The 19934-nt window shown below is 42.4% G+C and overlaps 1 protein-coding gene across 4 annotated transcripts in view; it reads right to left on the bottom strand.

The window, feature by feature from the left end:
• The window catches only part of pidd1 (p53-induced death domain protein 1), a 56690-nt gene extending 38999 nt beyond the window's left edge, over positions 1–17691 (bottom strand). For all 4 annotated transcript variants that reach the window (XM_061969519.2, XM_061969521.2, XM_061969520.2 and 1 more), the window contains exons 1-7: positions 16718–17691; positions 9861–10274; positions 9628–9780; positions 4978–5026; positions 4693–4894; positions 4455–4604; positions 4212–4385 (exon numbers count right to left, since the gene is read on the bottom strand). In XM_061969519.2, coding sequence (XP_061825503.1) covers positions 4212–4385; positions 4455–4604; positions 4693–4894; positions 4978–5026; positions 9628–9780; positions 9861–10274; positions 16718–17324 — 1749 coding nt within the window. In that variant the 5' untranslated portion in view covers positions 17325–17691. The remainder of the gene's footprint in view (positions 1–4211; positions 4386–4454; positions 4605–4692; positions 4895–4977; positions 5027–9627; positions 9781–9860; positions 10275–16717) is intronic.
• Positions 17692–19934: the final 2243 nt, after the last annotated feature.

Here is a 19934-nt window from a genome sequence, read left to right as displayed (position 1 = left end):
TGGGCTCACCACCCATAGCAGGGGCCATAGAGGTCGGGTGCAATGTGAGCTGGGCGGTAGCCGAAGGCAGGGCACTTGGCGGTCCGATCCTCGGCTACAGAAGCTAGCTCTTGGGACGTGGAACGTCACCTCGCTGGGGGGGAAGGAGCCTGAGCTAGTGCAATTCTTGTTGCCCCCCGGCTCAGAGCCTGCATGTTGGAGTTCAACCCGGTGGACGAGAGGGTAGCTTCCCTCCGCCTTCGGGTGGGGGGACGGGTCCTGACTGTTGTTTGCGCTTACGCGCCAAACAGCAGCTCAGAGTACCCACCCTTTTTGGATTCACTCGAGGGAGTACTTGAGAGTGCTCCCCCGGGTGATTCCCTCGTTCTACTGGGGGACTTCAACGCTCATATTGGCAACGACAGTGAAACCTGGAGAGGCGTGATTGGGAAGAATGGCCGCCCGGATCTGAACCCAAGTGGTGTTTTGTTATTGGACTTTTGTGCCCGTCACGGATTGTCCATAACGAACACCATGTTCAAACATAAGGGTGTCCATATGTGCACTTGGCAGCAGGACACCCTAGGCCGCAGTTCTATGATCGACTTTGTAGTTGTGTCATCGGATTTGCGGCCTCATGTTTTGGACACTCGGGTGAAGAGAGGGGCGGAGCTTTCTACCGATCACCACCTGGTGGTGAGTTGGCTGCGATGGTGGGGGAGGATGCCGGACAGACCTGGCAGGCCCAAACGCATTGTGAGGGTTTGCTGGGAACGTCTGGCAGAGTCTCCTGTCAGAGAGAGTTTCAATTCCCACCTCCGGAAGAACTTTGAACATGTCACGAAGGAGGTGCTGGACATTGAGTCCGAGTGGACCATGTTCCGCACCTCTATTGTCGAGGCGGCTGATTGGAGCTGTGGCCGCAAGGTAGTTGGTGCCTGTCGTGGCGGTAATCCTAGAACCCGTTGGTGGACACCGGCGGTGAGGGATGCCGTCAAGCTGAAGAAGGAGTCCTATCGGGTTTTTTTGGCTCATGGGACTCCTGAGGCAGCGGACAGGTACCGACAGGCCAAGCGGTGTGCGGCTTCAGCAGTCGCGGAGGCAAAAACTCGGACATGGGAGGAGTTCGGGGAAGCCATGGAAAACGACTTCCGGACGGCTTCGAAGCGATTCTGGACCACCATCCGCCGCCTCAGGAAGGGGAAGCAGTGCACTACCAACACTGTGTATGGTGCGGATGGTGTTCTGCTGACCTCGACTGCGGAAGTTGTGGATCGGTGGAGGGAATACTTCGAAGACCTCCTCAATCCCACCAACACGTCTTCCTATGAGGAAGCAGTGCCTGGGGAATCTGTGGTGGGCTCTCCTATTTCTGGGGCTGAGGTTGCTGAGGTAGTTAAAAAGCTCCTCGGTGGCAAGGCCCCGGGGTGGATGAGATCCGCCCGGAGTTCCTTAAGGCTCTGGATGCTGTAGGGCTGTCTTGGTTGACAAGACTCTGCAGCATCGCGTGGACATCGGGGGCAGTACCTCTGGATTGGCAGACCGGGGTGGTGGTTCCTCTCTTTAAAAAGGGGAACCGGAGGGTGTGTTCTAACTATCGTGGGATCACACTCCTCAGCCTTCCCGGTAAGGTCTATTCAGGTGTACTGGAGAGGAGGCTACGCCGGATAGTCGAACCTCGGATTCAGGAGGAACAGTGTGGTTTTCGTCCTGGTCGTGGAACTGTGGACCAGCTCTATACTCTCGGCAGGGTCCTTGAGGGTGCATGGGAGTTTGCCCAACCAGTCTACATGTGCTTTGTGGACTTGGAGAAGGCATTCGACCGTGTCCCTCGGGAAGTCCTGTGGGGAGTGCTCAGAGAGTATGGGGTTTCGGACTGTCTGATTGTGGCGGTCCGCTCCCTGTATGATCAGTGTCAGAGCTTGGTTCGCATTGCTGGCAGTAAGTCGGACACGTTTCCGGTGAGGGTTGGACTCCGCCAAGGCTGCCCTTTGTCACCGATTCTGTTCATAACTTTTATGGACAGAATTTCTAGGCGCAGTCAAGGCGTTGAGGGGATCCGGTTTGGTGGCTGCAGGATTAGGTCTCTGCTTTTTGCAGATGATTTGGTCCTGATGGCTTCATCTGGCCAGGATCTTCAGCTCTCACTGGATCGGTTCGCAGCTGAGTGTAAAGCGACTGGGATGAGAATCAGCACCTCCAAGTCCGAGTCCATGGTTCTCGCCCGGGAAAGGGTGGAGTGCCATCTCCGGGTTGGGGAGGAGATCTTGCCCCAAGTGGAGGAGTTCAAGTACCTCGGAGTCTTGTTCACGAGTGAGGGAAGAGTGGATCGTGAGATCGACAGGCGGATCGGTGCGGCGTCTTCAGTAATGCGGACGCTGTATCGATCCGTTGTGGTGAAGAAGGAGCTGAGCCGGAAGGCAAAGCTCTCAATTTACCGGTCGATCTACGTTCCCATCCTCACCTATGGTCATGAGCTTTGGGTTATGACCGAAAGGACAAGATCACGGGTACAAGCGGCCGAAATGAGTTTCCTCCGCCGGGTGGCGGTGCTCTCCCTTAGAGATAGGGTGAGAAGCTCTGTCATCCGGGGGGAGCTCAAAGTAAAGCCGCTGCTCCTCCACATTGAGAGGAGCCAGATGAGGTGGTTCGGGCATCTGGTCAGGATGCCACCCGAGCGCCTCCCTAAGGAGGTGTTTAGGGCATGTCCGACCGGTAGGAGGCCACGAGGAAGACCCAGGACACGTTGGGAAGACTATGTCTCCCGGCTGGCCTGGGAACGCCTCGGGATCCCCCGGGAGGAGCTGGACGAAGTGGCTGGGGAGAGGGAAGTCTGGGCTTCCCTGCTTAGGCTGCTGCCCCCGCGACCCGACCTCGGAAAAGCGGAAGAAGATGGATGGATGGATGGATTGCGATACACAATATATATCTCGATAATTTGCCTTAGCCTTGAATGAACACTTGATGCATATAATCACAGCAGTATGATGATTCTATGTGTTTTGATTGATTGATTGAGACTTTTATTAGTAGGTTGCACAGTGAAGTACATATTCCGTACAATTGACCACTAAATGGTAACACCCCAATAAGTTTTTCAACTTGTTTAAGTCGGGGTCCACTTAAATTGATTCATGATACAGATATATACTATCAGATATATACTATCATCATAATACAGTCATCACACAAGATAATCACATTGAATTACATTATTTATAATCCAGGGTGTGGAGGGGGGCGCCGGATGTAAGTGTCAAAAAGACAGCCAAAAGAGTTTGATATGAGAATAAATCTAAAGTTAAAATATAGGGTAGAAATGCACCCATTTGCAGGAAATGTAGTCTTGATTTTCAAAATTTTCTTTCAAGGCTTGCATGTCTACATTAAAACATTTTTCTTCATACTGCATTAATATATGCTACTTTGAAACTTTCATGCAGAGAAGGAAATCACAATTAAAAAAATCACTAATTTTTTCATATGGTGTTGATGTGGAAATTTTTGCCTCTGCATTTTGATGGTGTGGGCGTGTGGCACCGAATGGAGATAAGCGTCTCGACAGACGTCACAATATTTGAACAATGATGACGAAAACGGTTTTCTCTGTCGTGTCCGTGTGTCAAAAATTGTTATGCGCTTATTTTTTTATTTGATTTTGTGCGTGGCATAGATTTGCTATGCGCAGAGGACGCTTAAACAGTGTGCAATTGCACAGGCGCGCACCTTAGAGGGAGCGTTGCTCGCACGGCTGCGCTAGCATCACAGCTAACGTTAGCCATGCTGCTACCTCTCTGCTCGGGGAGGACGTATACGTATGTGAGGTATGACGTGACAGTATGTGACGTATGACGTGACAGTATGTGACGTTTGTAAGAAGGTGCACTTGCTGTCTGTGAGAGGGAGACACAGAAAAGAGTGAGAAGAGCCTGTAGTGTAATGCCAGCAGCTAAAAGCAACTGCGTGAGAATTCACAGACCTGTGGATGTGTTGAAGGTGTGCTGGAAAATGCGAAACGGAAATTACGGAGCAGCAGAAAAGTGGAATGTATTATTTAAATCGGTGCGTTGGAAAACACGGACCGGAGTTTTTTTTAAACTGGATCTGGATCGGCATTTTCCCATGCCTTGCCGATACGCAATTTTTGGCAAATATCGGCAGCCGATCCGATCCAAATATCGGATCGGGACATCCCTAGACACAATGTAAATAATACACCACATTGTCTTTACCTGTAAAGTTATGGCACAGGTTTGACTGGTGGAGTCTGGGGGGAAGTAAAGCTTGACTCCAGGATCTGCACTGGACACCAAAAGTGCTCCTGCTGGTGTAACTGAGCAGCTGTCCGTCACTGGGCGAGCCACAACAATAAACCAGGAAAATTGGCTCACAAAGCAGCAAGCCAGCTGCATTCACACAACCCATTTAGTTGAGACTATTGCCGATATTATTTAGATGTACATGCTTTTTTTTACCCTAACTGGACGTCCATCTGAGCGAATGCAGTGTCGCTTAATTCCTTTCTTGAGGACAGTGGTCAAAGTGCTCCATGATTTTCCATCATACTTCCTCACAACCACTTCCCTGCCTTTTTTCCGGTGGTGTGGTACACACACCTCCACTGGCTGTTTAAAGGGTTATGCAAATAATCACAACACATTTCCAGAAAGCTGTTTTTTTTCAAATAAGATAAGTCCAGTCAATGCACAGCACCTTAAGGAACGTGACCCCATGAGGACGAAGTTCTAGTGGACGGCTGAGGAGGATATCGTGTTCCTCGAGCAGCACCCACTTTCTTTGGGGTCCTCTCTCGACCCACTCCAGTGTTGTGGGTTTATGCACACATCCCGGGGGGAACAGCAGCACGGCCCCCCCTGGGAGAAAAACATGACATCCAGCAGACGTAACACTAAAACTGAATAGTAAAAAAGAGTGTTTTTACTTTTAGATGTTGAAAAACTCATAACAGAAATTAACAAAAACATTCCCATACAATACCTGCGCTGGTTGAATAGAAGATCCAATTCGGGGATATTTGCAAAGGCGTCTGGTGAGAAGACAGTTTCAAGTGTGAACATATAAAAGCGCGTACTGTATTTTTCGGACTATAAGTCACAGTTTTTTTCATTGTTTGGCCGGGGGTGCGACTTATACTCAGGAGCGACTTATGTGTGAAATTATTAACACATTACCGTAAAATATCAAATAATATTACAAACCCCGTTTCCATATGAGTTGGGAAATTGTGTTAGATGTAAATATAAACGGAATACAATGATTTGCAAATCATTTTCAACCCATATTCAGTTGAATGCACTACAAAGACAACATATTTGATGTTCAAACTGATAAACATTTTTTTTTTTTTTTGCAAATAATCATTAACTTTAGAATTTGATGCCAGCAACACGTGACAAAGAAGTTGGAAAAGGTGGCAATAAATACTGATAAAGTTGAGGAATGCTCATCAAACACTTATTTGGAACATCCCACAGGTGAACAGGCAAATTGGGAACAGGTGGGTGCCATGATTGGGTATAAAAGTAGATTCCATGAAATGCTCAGTCATTCACAAACAAGGATGGGGCGAGGGTCACCACTTTGTCAACAAATGCGTGAGCAAATTGTTGAACAGTTTAAGAAAAACCTTTCTCAATCTATTGCAAGGAATTTAGGGATTTCACCATCTACGGTCCGTAATATCATCAAAGGGTTCAGAGAATCTGGAGAAATCCTTGCACGTAAGCAGCTAAGCCCGTGACCTTCGATCCCTCAGGCTGTACTGCATCAACAAGCGACATCAGTGTGTAAAGGATATCACCACATGGGCTCAGGAACACTTCAGAAACCCACTGTCAGTAACTACAGTTGGTCGCTACATCTGTAAGTGCAAGTTAAAACTCTCCTATTCAAGGCGAAAACCGTTTATCAACAACACCCTGAAACGCCGTCGGCTTTGCTGGGCCTGAGCTCATCCAAGATGGACTAATACAAAGTGGAAAAGTGTTCTGTGGTCTGACGAGTCCACATTTCAATTTGTTTTTGGAAACTGTGGATGTCGTGTTCTCCGGACCAAAGCGGAAAAGAACCATCCGGATTGTTATAGGCGCAAAGTTGAAAAGCCAGCATCTGTGATGGTATGGGGGTGTATTAGTGCCCCAGACATGGGTAACTTACACATCTGTGAAGGCGCCATTAATGCTGAAAGGTACATACAGGTTTTGGAGCACCATATGTTACCATTCAAGCAACGTTACCATGGACGCCTCTGCTTATTTCAGCAAGCCACGTGTTACATCAACGTGGCTTCATAGTAAAAGAGTGCGGGTACTAGACTGGCCTGCCTGTAGTCCAGACCTGTCTCCCATTGAAAATGTGTGGCGCATTATGAAGCCTAAAATACCACAACGGAGACCCCCGGTCTGGTGAACAACTTAAGCTGTACATCAAGCAAGAATGGGAAAGAATTCCACCTGAGAAGCTTAAAAAATGTGTCTCCTCAGTTCCCAAATGTTTAGAGTGTTGTTAAAAGGAAAGGCCATGTAACACAGTGGTGAACATGCCCTTTCCCAACTACTTTGGCATGTGTTGCAGCCATGAAATTCTAAGTTAATTATTATTTGCAAAAAAAAAATAAAGTTTATGAGTTAGTGCATCTGCCTCACAATACGAAGGTCCTGAGTAGTCTTGGGTTCAATCCCGGGCTCGGGATCTTTCTGTGTGGAGTTTGCATGTTCTCCCCGTGACTGCGTGGGTTCCCTCCGGGTACTCCGGCTTCCTCCCACTTCCAAAAGACATGCACCTGGGGATAAGTTGATTGGCAACACTAAATTGGCCCTAGTGTGTGAATGTGAGTGTGAATGTTGTCTGTCTATCTGTGTTGGCCCTGCGATGAGGTGGCGACTTGTCCAGGGTGTACACCGCCTTCCGCCCGATTGTAGCTGAGATAGGCTCCAGCGCCCCCCGCAACCCCAAAGGGAATAAGCGGTAGAAAATGGATGGATGGATGGAGTTTGAACATCAAATATATTGTCTTTGTAGTGCATTCAACTGAATATGGGTTGAAAAGGATTTGCAAATATTTGTATTCCGTTTATATTTACATCTAACACAATTTCCCAACTCATATGGAAACGGGGTTTGTATTTAGCTTATTTATGAGTCATATAATGTACACTTATTCAGCCTGTTGTTCACTATTTCTTATTTATTTTAAAGGCCTACTGAAACCCACTACTACCGACCACGCAGTCTGATAGTTTATATATCAATGATGAAATCTTAACATTGCAACACATGCCAATACTAAAGTGCAATTTTAAATTTCGCGCGAAATATCCTGCTGAAAACGTCTCGGTATGATGATGTCAGCGCGTGACGTCGCGGATTGTGGAGGACATTTTGGGACAGCATGGTGGCCAGCTATTAAGTCGTCTGTTTTAATCGCAAAACTCCACAGTATTCTGGACATCTGTGTTGGTGAATCTTTTGCAATTTGTTCAATGAACAATGGAGACAGCAAAGAAGAAAGCTGTAGGTGGGAAGCGGTGTATTGCGGCAGGTGTTGTGCTGGATAACGCACCCCCGCCGTAGAATGCACCCCTTGACTGGTGTGCCGGATAACACAGCCGGTGTTTCTTTGTTTACATTCCCGTAAGACGACAGTCAAGCTTTACCATTGGCCTGTGGAGAACTGGGACAACAGAGACTCTTACCAGGAGGACTTTGAGTTGGATACGCAGACACGGTACCGTGAGTACGCATGCAGCTGCGGCTTCCAAACATTTGATAGCTTGCCCGTTCGTGCGTGCTGCTATGTGCATGTCACGTACGTAACTTTGGGGAAATATATGTGCTGTATGAACTTTGGGGAGGTGAACGGTACTTTGGGCTGTGGGATTGAGTGTGTTGTGCAGGTGTTTGAGTTGTATTGGCGTGTTATATGGACGGGAGGGGGGAGGTGTTTGTTATGCGGGATTAATTTGTGGCATATTAAATATAAGCCTGGTTGTGTTGTGGCTAATAGAGTATATATATGTCTTGTGTTTATTTACTGTTTTAGTCATTCCCAGCTGAATATCAGGTCCCACCCACCTCTCACAGCATCTTCCCTATCTGCCCTCTAGTCCTTCACTCTCACTTTCCTCATCCACGAATCTTTCATCCTCGCTCAAATTAATGGGGAAATCGTCGCTTTCTCGGTCCGAATCGCTCTCGCTGCTGGTGGCCATGATTGTAAACAATGTGCAGATGTGAGGAGCTCCACAACCTGTGACGTCACGCTACTCGTCTGCTACTTCCGGTACAGGCAAGGCTTTTTTATCAGCGACCAAAAGTTCATACTTGCCAACCTTGAGACCTCCGATTTCGGGGGGTGGGGTGGGCGTGGTCGGGGTGTGGCGGGGGCGTGGTTGGGGGCGGGGCTAAGAGGGGAGGAGTATATTTACAGCTAGAATTCACCAAGTCAAGTATTTCATATGTATATATATATATATAAGAAGAAATACTTGACTTTCAGTGAATTCTAGCTATATATATATATTTATTTTATTATATATATATATATATATATATATATATATATATATATATATATATATATATATATAAAAGAAATACTTGAATTTCAGTGTTCATTTATTTACACATATACACACACATAACACTCATCTACTCATTGTTGAGTTAAGGGTTGAATTGTCCATCCTTGTTCTATTCTCTGTCACTATTTTTCCAACCATACTGAACACCCTTTCGCAGGTACCCAGAAAGGTTTCGAGTACCACCAAAAAAACTGAATCTCTGAAGACAGTATAAAAATCTGTGTTAAAGGTGTACAAATACTGTTTGTATAATAAGCATGTTATTTTTTTACAAATGAGGGTTAAGAGTTCAGTACTAAAAGAAAAAGAAAAGAATGTGGCTTAAGTACAGTTTTTTAATTGAGCTGCTGCATTTTTTGGTTGGGTTGTTTATTTATTTTGAGTAACTTCTATACATTTCTAAAAGGGGAATAATGTAATAGAGTTATCTATGTTTGTCTGTTGCCATCTCCTGGTGAATGTTGGCTATAGCGTACTGGGGTTACTTTTTGGTTGGCCAACGATTTACGTGGTGTTGCGCACCTGACGTCACTCAGGTCCGCATGGAGCTGGAGGGGGCGTGGCTTCCAGCTCCGCCTGAATTTGGGGAGATTTTCGGGAGAAAATTTGTCCCGGGAGGTTTTCGGGAGAGGCGCTGAATTTCGGGAGTCTCCCGGAAAATCCGGGAGGGTTGGCAAGTATGCAAAAGTTGCAAACTTTATCGTCGATGTTCTGTACTAAATCCTTTCAGCAAAAATATGGCAATATCGCGAAATGATCAAGTATGACACATAGAATGGACCTGCTATCCCCCGTTTAAATAAGAAAATCGCATTTCAGTAGGCCTTTAAATTGCCTTTCAAATGTCTATTCTTGGTGTTGGATTTTATCAAATAAATTTCCCCCCAAAAATGCGACTTATATATGTTTCAGGTCATTTTATATATATGTTTTTTCCTTCTTTATTATGCATTTTCGGCCGGTGCGACTTATACTCCAAAAAATACGGAAAATAAAGCATCCGCTAACAATACAATAATTGCTTGAAGCCTGTTTGTGTGCTCACCAGGTCTATGGGGAAGAGGGGGAGGTGTTGGCGGTCGCCCTAAAGGATTGTCACGAACATCCATTTTCAGCAGAGGCACTTTATCCAGGCAAGGTGGAATAAAGCGAAGGTCATTGCTGAAGGCGATAAGTTCCCTCAGAGAGTGGAGACAGCCTAGACATAAAAAAGAACAGGTGTTTCCTTTAATTATTGTTTTCATTTGCCTCTAATAAACTACAGATACACTCTCTAACCTATGGTCTCCGGTAGCCGTTTCAGCTTGTTGTTGGACAGTACCAGTGAAACAAGCTCTCCCAAACAACCAATTTCATTTGGCAGCTCCTCGAGGAGGTTATCCGAAACATCCAGCGACTGTAGTGCTTTCAGCTGGCCTAAACTCACAGGAAGAGAAACCAGCTTGTTCCCAATGAGAGAGAGGTATGTGAGGGTAGATAGATGGCCGACATCAGAGGGCAGCTCCCACAGGTGGTTGTAACACAGGACGAGGGTGGACAGCACAGGTAAGCGGAGAAGACATGATGGAAGGACGCAGAGCTGGTTAAAGGAGAGATCCACGTGCACCAGAAGAGAGAGGGAAGAGAGGGATGTGGGTAGAGTGGTAAGGAGGCCTGGCAGGGGGGTCCCTTGTGAATCATACACAACGTGCCCTTAAAGTAAAGAGAAAATGATGGTTAGATACAAAAACACTGAGAAACAAACCAGATGCTATTCCACAATGAGATATGTGTCATATTAAGCAATGTTTCCATTGTGATGAGTGAGTGTTTTTTAAAATAAATAAAAAATACTTTTAAATTTAATCAAGAATATTTAAGTTGTTGTTATCTTTTTTTGTGTGGACATTGTTGATTGTCATGTCATGTATGGATGTACTTTGTGGACGCCGTCTCTCCTCCACACGCTGTAAGTCTTTGCTGTCGTCCAGCATTCTGGTTTTGTTTACTTTGTACTTTACAGCACCGACACTCAACAACGGCACACTATTTGCAGATTATAATTACTGGTTGGCAAAAAATATTTTTAACCCAAATAGGTGAAACTGCATAATCTCCCACGGCACACCAGACTGTATCTCACGGCACAGTGGTTGAAAAACCCTGCTTCAAACTAAAGTATCTAAGTTTCCCTATAGTATTGTCCTTTGAAAAGATATGATGAAATGTTGGGACTTGTTAAGTTTTGAGTCCAGATTTAAAAGTAATACATGCGTATGGAAGTAAAATTGTCTCACATCAACAGTGTGTCAATATGATATTAATACATATGCATATATTAATAAATATACAAATACAAATATGATATACAAATAAATAAATAATTTGAATAATTAATGCGTATTTGTAAATATATTTTTGAGATTTGAAAATATATACAAATAAAATTTATAAATATAAAAATGTGACACACAAATAAATCAAGAATTTGTATAAATAAACGTGTATTTGTAAATATATTTTTGAGATTTGAATATAAATATGCTTGATTTTGTATTTGTATTTGTATTGAATTTGCATATGTGGATCGCTTTTTGCTTTTGTGTCGATGAGACATTCCTCCCACAAACCAGATGCACAAATAAATGTGACCTACACACTCCCCTGAACAACCAGCAGAGGGCACTGCAGCAAGAGCGTGCAGACATGGTCAGACACTGGCGAGCCAATCAGAGGCCCACAATGGAGGGTCATATTACGTCATGACTTTTGGGATGTTTTGACACACATTGCACTGATAAGAGATCAGTATCTACATCGGGACAAGGTCATTAAACGGCATTGATACAATAAAATAAGCAGCTAGCACGGTCTTTCAGATTAACTGGATGAATTAGCTACAGGCATTAGCTAATACAACGCTAACGTTAGCTAGCTCAGGCCCGTTGTGCGTCCTCTCTGTAAAGACGTGGATTGTTTTTGTGCAGAGAACTCCGGGCATTTTGCATATAATGCATATAATGCTCTGTGACCCAGACCGCTCTGGCTGCAGTGCCCTCTGCTGGTTGCTCAGGGGAGTGTGTAAGTCACATTAATTTGTGCATCTGGTTTGTGGGAGAAATGTCTCATCGACACAAAAGCAAAAAAGTAGGGGTGTGACGGTACGTGTTTTGTATTGAACCGTTTTGGTAGGGGGGTTTCGGTTCGGTACGGGGTTGTACCGAACGAGTTTCTAAGCTAAAGTCTTAACAAGCTGCTTTGCTTCTTCTGCCTCTGTCTCAGCACCCAGCATTGTCCCACCCACACAACCATCTGATTGGTTACACAAAAAGCGGTAACAGCCAATCAGCAGTGCGTATTCAGAGCGCATGTAGTCAGTGCTTCAGCGTCGAGCAGATAGGTGTTTAGCAGGTGAGCATCAGGCAGCGGACTCTCCCCAAATTAAAATAAACACCTCCCAGTCAACTACTAGTAACATCACTATGAGCCCGTTGACCTTCTAGAAACTTAAACTGCAGCTCAGCTCGCTCGCAGTCCTGGCTTGAGGTGAAGGCTAATTGGCTTTTAGCGTAACGTTAGCTCATTTTGCGGTGTGTGTGTGTGTGTGTGTGTTTGTGTGTGTGTGTGTGTGTGTGTGTGTGTGTGTGTGTGTGTAGTCTCTCCTATTGCTATTGTACTATATTTTCAGCTATAGTTACATTAATCATTAGTAATGCAGCAGCCTAGTTTTGAATGGCAGGGTCCCTGCTATCACATGTTGATAAAAATATAACATTTACTTAATAAAAATCAACTACAGGCTTCCCAAATGCTGTAATAAATTAAGCTTGATGAGTTGACTTGAAACTGTTTAATGTTGCACTTTTTATATGTAGAAGAAAAATGTTGTCGTTTTATTTAATCTGAGCAACAACTTGAGGCAGTTTAATGTTGATTAACGTGGGCAGAATTATTATAGTGTTCCCAATGTTAAAAAGATAAAGCCATTGTTTAAAAATTTGGTAAATAAATAGCCAAAAAAATTATATTTTGTTGTTTTCTTACTGTACCGAAAATGAACCAAACCGTGACCTCTGAACCGAGGTACGTACAGAACTGAAATTTTTGTGTACCGTTACACCCCTACAAAAAAGCGATCCACATATGCAAATTCAATACAAATACAAAATGACGCATATTTATATTCAAATCTCAAAAATATATTTACAAATACATGTTTATTTATAGAATTTTCATGATTTATTTGTATGTCACATTTTTATATTTATACATTTTATTTGTATATATTTTCAAATCTCAAAAATATATTTACCGTATTTTTCCGACTATAAGTCGCTCAGTAGTATAAGTCGCACCGGCCAAAAATGCATAATAAAGAAGGAAAAAAACATATATAAGTCGCACTGGAGTATAAGTCGCATTTTTTGGGGACATTTATTTGATAAAACCCAACATCCAGAATAGACATTTGAAAGGCAATTTAAAATAAATAAAGAATAGTGAACAACAGGCTGTATAAGTGTACGTTATATGAGGCATAAATAACCAACTGGTATGTTAATGTAACATATTATGGTAAGAGTCATTCAAATAACTATAACATATAGAACATGCTATACGTTTACCAAACAATCTGTCACTCCTAATCTCTAAATCCCATGAAATCTTATACGTCTAGTCTCTTACGTGAATGAGATCAATAATATTATTTGATATTTTACGCTAATGTGTTAAGAATTTCACACATAAGTCGCTCTTGAGTATAAGTCGCACCCCCGGCCAAACTATGAAAAAAAACTGCGACTTATAGTCCGAAAAATACGGTACAAATATAAGTTTATTTATACAAATTATTTATTTATTTGTATATCAAATTTGTATATTTATTAATATATGCATATCACATATTGACATATATAAGTTGATGTGAGACAATTCTACTTCCATACATGAGTGGTAGAAAATGAGATTTCATTTAATTTCATTTTTATTTATCTCCTTCATTTATGTGCATCTTTGATCGATAGACAGTTATACCTCAATTATTCAATAATACATTTACACAACAATGCCTGAAAAGGAGCAGGATGAAGAAAAATCTTATATTTCCCTGCCCCCTTCAACATAATACGTAGTCTTACTTAATGGATATCATATAAACCAACAATTACATCCAAATAACATGAAAACAAACAAAAAAACACAACAAGTGCAAAACTTCATGAAGTACAAACCAATGTATATGTATAGGAATATATGTTTAACAGAAGTCACTAAGGGCCATATTCTCCCGTTTGTACTTCAGCGTTTTTTTTTTACACGCTTCAAGTTACGCACATTTATCCTATTCATATTCTCCCATTCAGCCTGCAGACGTGCCAATTCGACATAAATTAGGCAAAAGTATTTAAAGGGGTCATATTGTGATTTTTTTTCCTACATTTAAAAAACTTTCTTGTGGCCTACAAAACATGTAATGGTGGTTCTTTGAGTCAACATTTTGCATAGATTAGGTTTTACCGACTGTTTTCAAACCGCTTTCTGACCGTCTCTTCAGGATAATCATGATTAATCACAGAATTAGAGTGTGATTAATCTGATTAAAAAAATAATCACTTGACAGCCCTAATATTTTTGCATACATTGTGGAAAGAAATCTGGAGGTTTAGACTCGAAAACCTATTTTTGATTAATTTTAATATTTTTTACTGCATTCAAATGGAAAATGGAAAACATTACACAGTTTTTACAGTAAAATCAATGTATTTTTTTTTCTTCCTTCCTTTTTTTCTTCTCTTTTTTCCTTTTTTTTTTTTTTTTTTACGATGTATTACTGTAAGTGTAAAAACGATACCACAGCTTTGTTTTTATTTACGGTAAAATTTTGGTGACTCAGCTTTTTCCGTAAAAATTATTTTTACAGCCCACAATTTGATGGATGATGACTTGCTGTAAAATCATGAGTCAAGCCGATATTTAATTATTTATTTTGATTTTAACAAAAAAAAAAAAAGTTTTGTAATGTAATATTAGATCCAGTTTAAAAGATATGAAATTGATAGCAGTACAACAAGTATTTTTGGGATGATTTGACACACATTGCACTGATAAGAGATCAGTATCTACATCGGGACAAGGTCATTAAACGGCATTGATACAATAAAATACCGTATTTTTCAGACTATAAGTCACAGTTTTTTTCATAGTTTGGTCGGGGGTGCGACTTATACTCAGGAGTAGGGATGTCCCGATCCGATATTTGGATCGGATCGGCTGCCGATATTTGCCAAAAACTGCGTATCGGCAAGGCATGGGAAAATGCCGATCCAGATCCAGTTTAAAAAAAAAACTCCGGTCCGTGTTTTCCAACGCACCTATTTAAATAATACATTCCACTTTTCTGCTGCTCCGTAATTTCCGTTCCGCATTTTCCAGCACACCTTCAACACATCCACAATTCTCACGCAGTTGATTTTAGCTGCTGGCATTACACGACAGGCTCTTCTCACTCTTTCCTGTGTCTCCCTCTCACAGACAGCGAGCGCACCTTCTTACACACGTCACATACTGTCACGTCATACGTCACATACTGTCACGTCATACGTCACATACTGTCAGGTCATACGTCACATACGTATACGTCCTCTCCGAGCAGAGAGCGAGGTAGCGGCATGGCTAACGTTAGCTGTGATGCTAGCGCAGCCGCTAAGGTGCACGCCTGCTCAAACGTCCTCTGCGCACGGCAAATCTATGCCACGCACAAAATCAAATAAAAAAATAAGCGCATAACAATTTTCGACACACGGACACGACAGAGAAAACAGTTTTCGTCATCATTGTTCAAATATTGTGACGTCTGTCGAGACGCTTATCTCCATTCGGTGCCACACGTCCACACCATCAAAATGCCGAGGCAGGCAAAAATTTCCACATCAACACCGTATGAAAAAATTTGTGATTTTTTTAGTTGTGATTTCCTTCTCTGCATGAAAGTTTAAAATTAGCATATATTAATGCAGTATGAAGAAGAATGTTTTAATGTAGACATGCAAGCCTTGAAAGAACATTTTGAAAATCAAGACTACATTTCCTGCAAATGGGTGCATTTCTACCCTATATTTTAACTTTAGATTTATTCTCATATCAAACTCTTTTGGCTGTCTTTTTGACACTTACATCCGGCGCCCCCCTCCACACCCTGGATTATAAATAATGTAAACAATTCAATGTGATTATCTTGTGTGATGACTGTATTATGATGATAGTATATATCTGATAGTATATATCTGTATCATGAATCAATTTAAGTGGACCCCGACTTAAACAAGTTGAAAAACTTATTGGGGTGTTACCATTTAGTGGTCAATTGTACGGAATATGTACTTCACTGTGCAACCTACTAATAAAAGTCTCAATCAATCAATCAAAACACATAGAATCATCATACTGCTGTGATTATATGCATCAAGTGTTCATTCAAGGCTAAGGCAAAATATTGAGATATATATCGTGTATCGCAATATGGCCTTAAAATATCGCAATATTAAAAAAAGGCCATATCGCCTAGCCCTAGTTCAATGATGCCATTTCTGTTTGTCATGTATAATTTTGTCTATTTTGTGTTTATCCTTGAATAAACAGGTCAGTTTCTTGTTACCAACCATTGTGTATTATTCAAACTCCCCTAATTCAGCTGGCTAGTTGTTATCAAGAGTACTAAAACCCTTTTCAACATGATTCTGACAACTAAGTAGGCTAAATAACTTTAAACTTTAATACATGCTCGGATAGGCCAGTATCGGTCAGTATCGGTATCGGATCGGAAATGCAAAAACAATATCGGTATCGGATCGGAAGTGCAAAAACCTGGATCGGGACATCCCTATTCTTGGTGTTGGGTTTTATCAAATACATTCCCCCAACGACTTATATATGTTTTTTTCCTTCTTTATTATGCATTTTCGGCCGGTGCGACTTATACTCCGGAGCGATTTATACTAATATGGTATTAGTATATCAAATTTGTATATTTATTAATATATGCATATGTATTAATATCATATTGATATATATAAGTTGATGTGAGACAATTCTACTTCCATACATGAGCGGTAGAAAATGAGATGACGTCAACAACAAACGTGTGCAGGAAGTACCTCGAATGGCTAGTGAGCGTAGATCTTTCAAATGTGGGAGGACATCAAGTGCGCCATCCAATGCGGTTTTATCCTCAGAGCCAAGTCTCAGGTAGTGGATTCCTCTCAGGTGCTCTGGAATGGAGGCCCATAGTCTTGGCAGTACAGATGCTCCGCTTCGGTAAACATCCAAGCTCAGCTTGGTATCAGTCAAAACAGCCAAGAGGTCCACGGTGGGAGGTAAGGGTGGTGTCAGACCCAAGACAGAAGAGGAGGATGAGGTTGAAATAGGTAAGGGTGGTGTCAGACCCAAGACAGAAGAGGAGGCTGAGGTTGAAATACCAGCATGATAATGGCTGGAGACGTTGGAGGAGGAGGAGGAGAGGCTGGATATAGAAGGATTGCAGGATGACAGAGAAAGATACTCCCTCCCATCACTATTCATCTCTTCTCCACTGGTTCTGTCTGATTCCACCTGTTCACTGTATAGTCCTTCCCAGTCAGGTTCCTCACCCTTGGGTGTCACTCCATCATGTTCTTCCTCCAACCTGCAACGCCTCAAGTTCAGGTGGTTCACCTTCGCTCCATCTTCATCGTTGACGTTATCTTCCTCGTCGCTGTTCTCCATAGAAAACGCACTTTAAAGTTTACGTCACTCGACGGTGACCAAAGTGCAGCAACGTGGAGTTGTCCTATCTGCTTCATGGGTGTGTATTTGGAACACGTCTAGACATGTTTATCGCCATTGACAGCCATTATGTTATTAGATGGATCCCCATTGGCAGTACTCACCGAGTTAACACGAATGCGAGCCATTTTTTTGAAGCTTGAACTTCAACACCGCGATTCGGCTTAAAATGTGTTTTTTTGTTATATGAAATATTATACATAGAAAGTAGCAACGACGTTAAACAATATCTTACAAAACTACTGGTTCACTCTCAGCTTGGACTTCTCGCTTCAAAAAAAGCTGACGTCACGAATGTTGGCTCGTTTTGAACACCGCTCCCTGCCGGGTGGCACCGCGTAAACATGGACTGCTGTTAAAAAGCAGCGCGCTCCGCCCGTTTGGGGTTTTGTTGTGGTTATAGCAAACGCACTTTTGCAAACGCCGCGAAAGTTTCAACTCATGGCGGGCAGCGACTTTAGAAACTGATATTGCACAGAGAAGGGATGACCACGCCCCTCGCTCATATGAGCTCATCTGATTGGTCGCTGCAAAGTCTCTCGCTTGTGCCTTCAGCACTGAAGGAAACGCAACTCTACTTTTATTTATAGATTACGTGCATAACTTGCAAAAACTTGCAAAATGGCCGAAATCTGTTGTTTTTTCTGTTTCTTTCTATTTATTGTAATTTATTTTGTGTGCGCACTCACTGGTTATTTTGAGTATTTTTTTTCAAGAGTATTTTTCTCCTGTACAACTCCTCTCTGGGGGTAGGGGGGGTACTCGGATGACAGGGGATGCAAAACAATAACAGTGCAATACTGTTTCATAACATCGTCACTACTGCCTAGTTTCTCTTGTTAGATTCTTATTTTACTGTTATATTTTTATACTCATTGTTGCTTTTTATTTTTATTCTTATTGTAATATTTTTCTATTTTGTTTCCATTTATACCCCTATTATTTACTTTTTAAATTTGATCTCAATTCTGTAAACTGCTGCTGGAATTTTAATTTTCCTGAGGGAACTCTCCTGAAAGAATCAATAAAGTACTATCAATCTATCTATCAGTGACGTGCGGTGAGGTTCATGACTGGTGAGGCACTGACTTCATCACAGTCAGATTTACAAACATATGAACCCTAAAGAGTATCTTATTCACCATTTGATTGGCAGCAGTTAACGGGTTATGTTTAAAAGCTCATACCAGCATTCTTCCCTGCTTGGCACTCAGCATCAAGGGTTGGAATTGGGGGTTAAATCACCAACAATTGTTCCCGGGCGCGGCGCCGCTGCTGCCCACTGCTCCCCTCACCTCCCAGGGGGTGAGCAAGAGGATGGGTCAAATGCAGAGGACAAATTTCACCACACCTAGTGTGTGTGTGACAATCATTGGTACTTTAACTTAACTTTAACTTTACACATACAAACTGTAGTACACAAAAAAGCACATTTAATAAAAAAAAAACGTTATTATGGTCTTACCTTTACTTATAAGTGCGGGAACAGTGGTGTTCTTGTTGGAGGAGTTGTGAATGAATGAAATATGAAATCCGTGCTGCAGTCTGCAGGTGTACCTAATGTTGTGTCCCTGCAGCGTCATTGGTACTTTAACTTAACTTTAACCTTACACATACAAACTGTAGCACACAAAAAAGCACATTTAATTAAAAAAACGTTATTATGGTCTTACCTTTACTTATAAGTGCGGGAACAGTGGTGTTGGTGTTGGAGGAGTTGTGAATGAATGAAATATGAAATCTGTGCTAGAGTCTGCAGGTGTACCTAATGTTGTGTCCCTGCAGTCGTTCACGGCCCCTCCGGCGCGAGCAATGTTGTTTTTGCACTTTTTGGCTTCTTGTTAAGTGACTTTTTTTTGGGTGGATTCGGTCTTGCACGTGGAGGGTTAGGGTGTGGGCTTTGGTTGGTGTGGCGTTCCCGTCGGGGCAGTCTGCAGCGGAGGTGCAATAACCGGCACCAGGAGGCGGGATTACGTGAGCCTCAGCCAGTGCGTCTTCACAGCAGTTTTATGATTGCTCAGCATAAGAAATACGTTACACACATACAGTTGTTGACAAAATACACTGTACATTATATACCTCAGCTAATTAAACTATGGAAATGTATAATATAATTCATATAGCAATACGGGTCTCACTGCACAGCAGGCCAGCAGTTAGCCGAGTCCATAATCCATGGTGAGGCACAATTGAGTGACGTGCCTCAACTGGCTGCTGTTCACCGCACCGTCTCTTTTCAGTATTTGAACGGCAAATGTGAAAATTCAGCGATTTTGAATAAAAAATAATCTAAAACTGGTGAAGTTAAATGGAAAATAACATTATAGTATAATCACTGGATACATATAACAATTTAATTAATTTTTTTTTCTTTTTACATTTTTTTTCTTTCCATGATGGCAAGTGAGGCCCCGCCTCACCTGCCTCTAGTGACCGCACGTCACTGCTATCCATCTATCTATCTATCTATCTATCTATCTATCTATCTATCTATCTATCTATCAGGTCTAAGACAAACAGACCCTAGAACAGTTTTTTCCCTAAAGCCAT

The sequence above is a fragment of the Nerophis lumbriciformis genome, linkage group LG10 (genome assembly GCF_033978685.3).
Source record: "Nerophis lumbriciformis linkage group LG10, RoL_Nlum_v2.1, whole genome shotgun sequence".
NCBI classification, from domain to species: Eukaryota; Metazoa; Chordata; class Actinopteri; order Syngnathiformes; family Syngnathidae; genus Nerophis; species Nerophis lumbriciformis.
The sequence above is the reverse complement of the archived record's forward strand: the minus strand, read 5'-3'. Positions and strand labels throughout refer to the sequence as shown.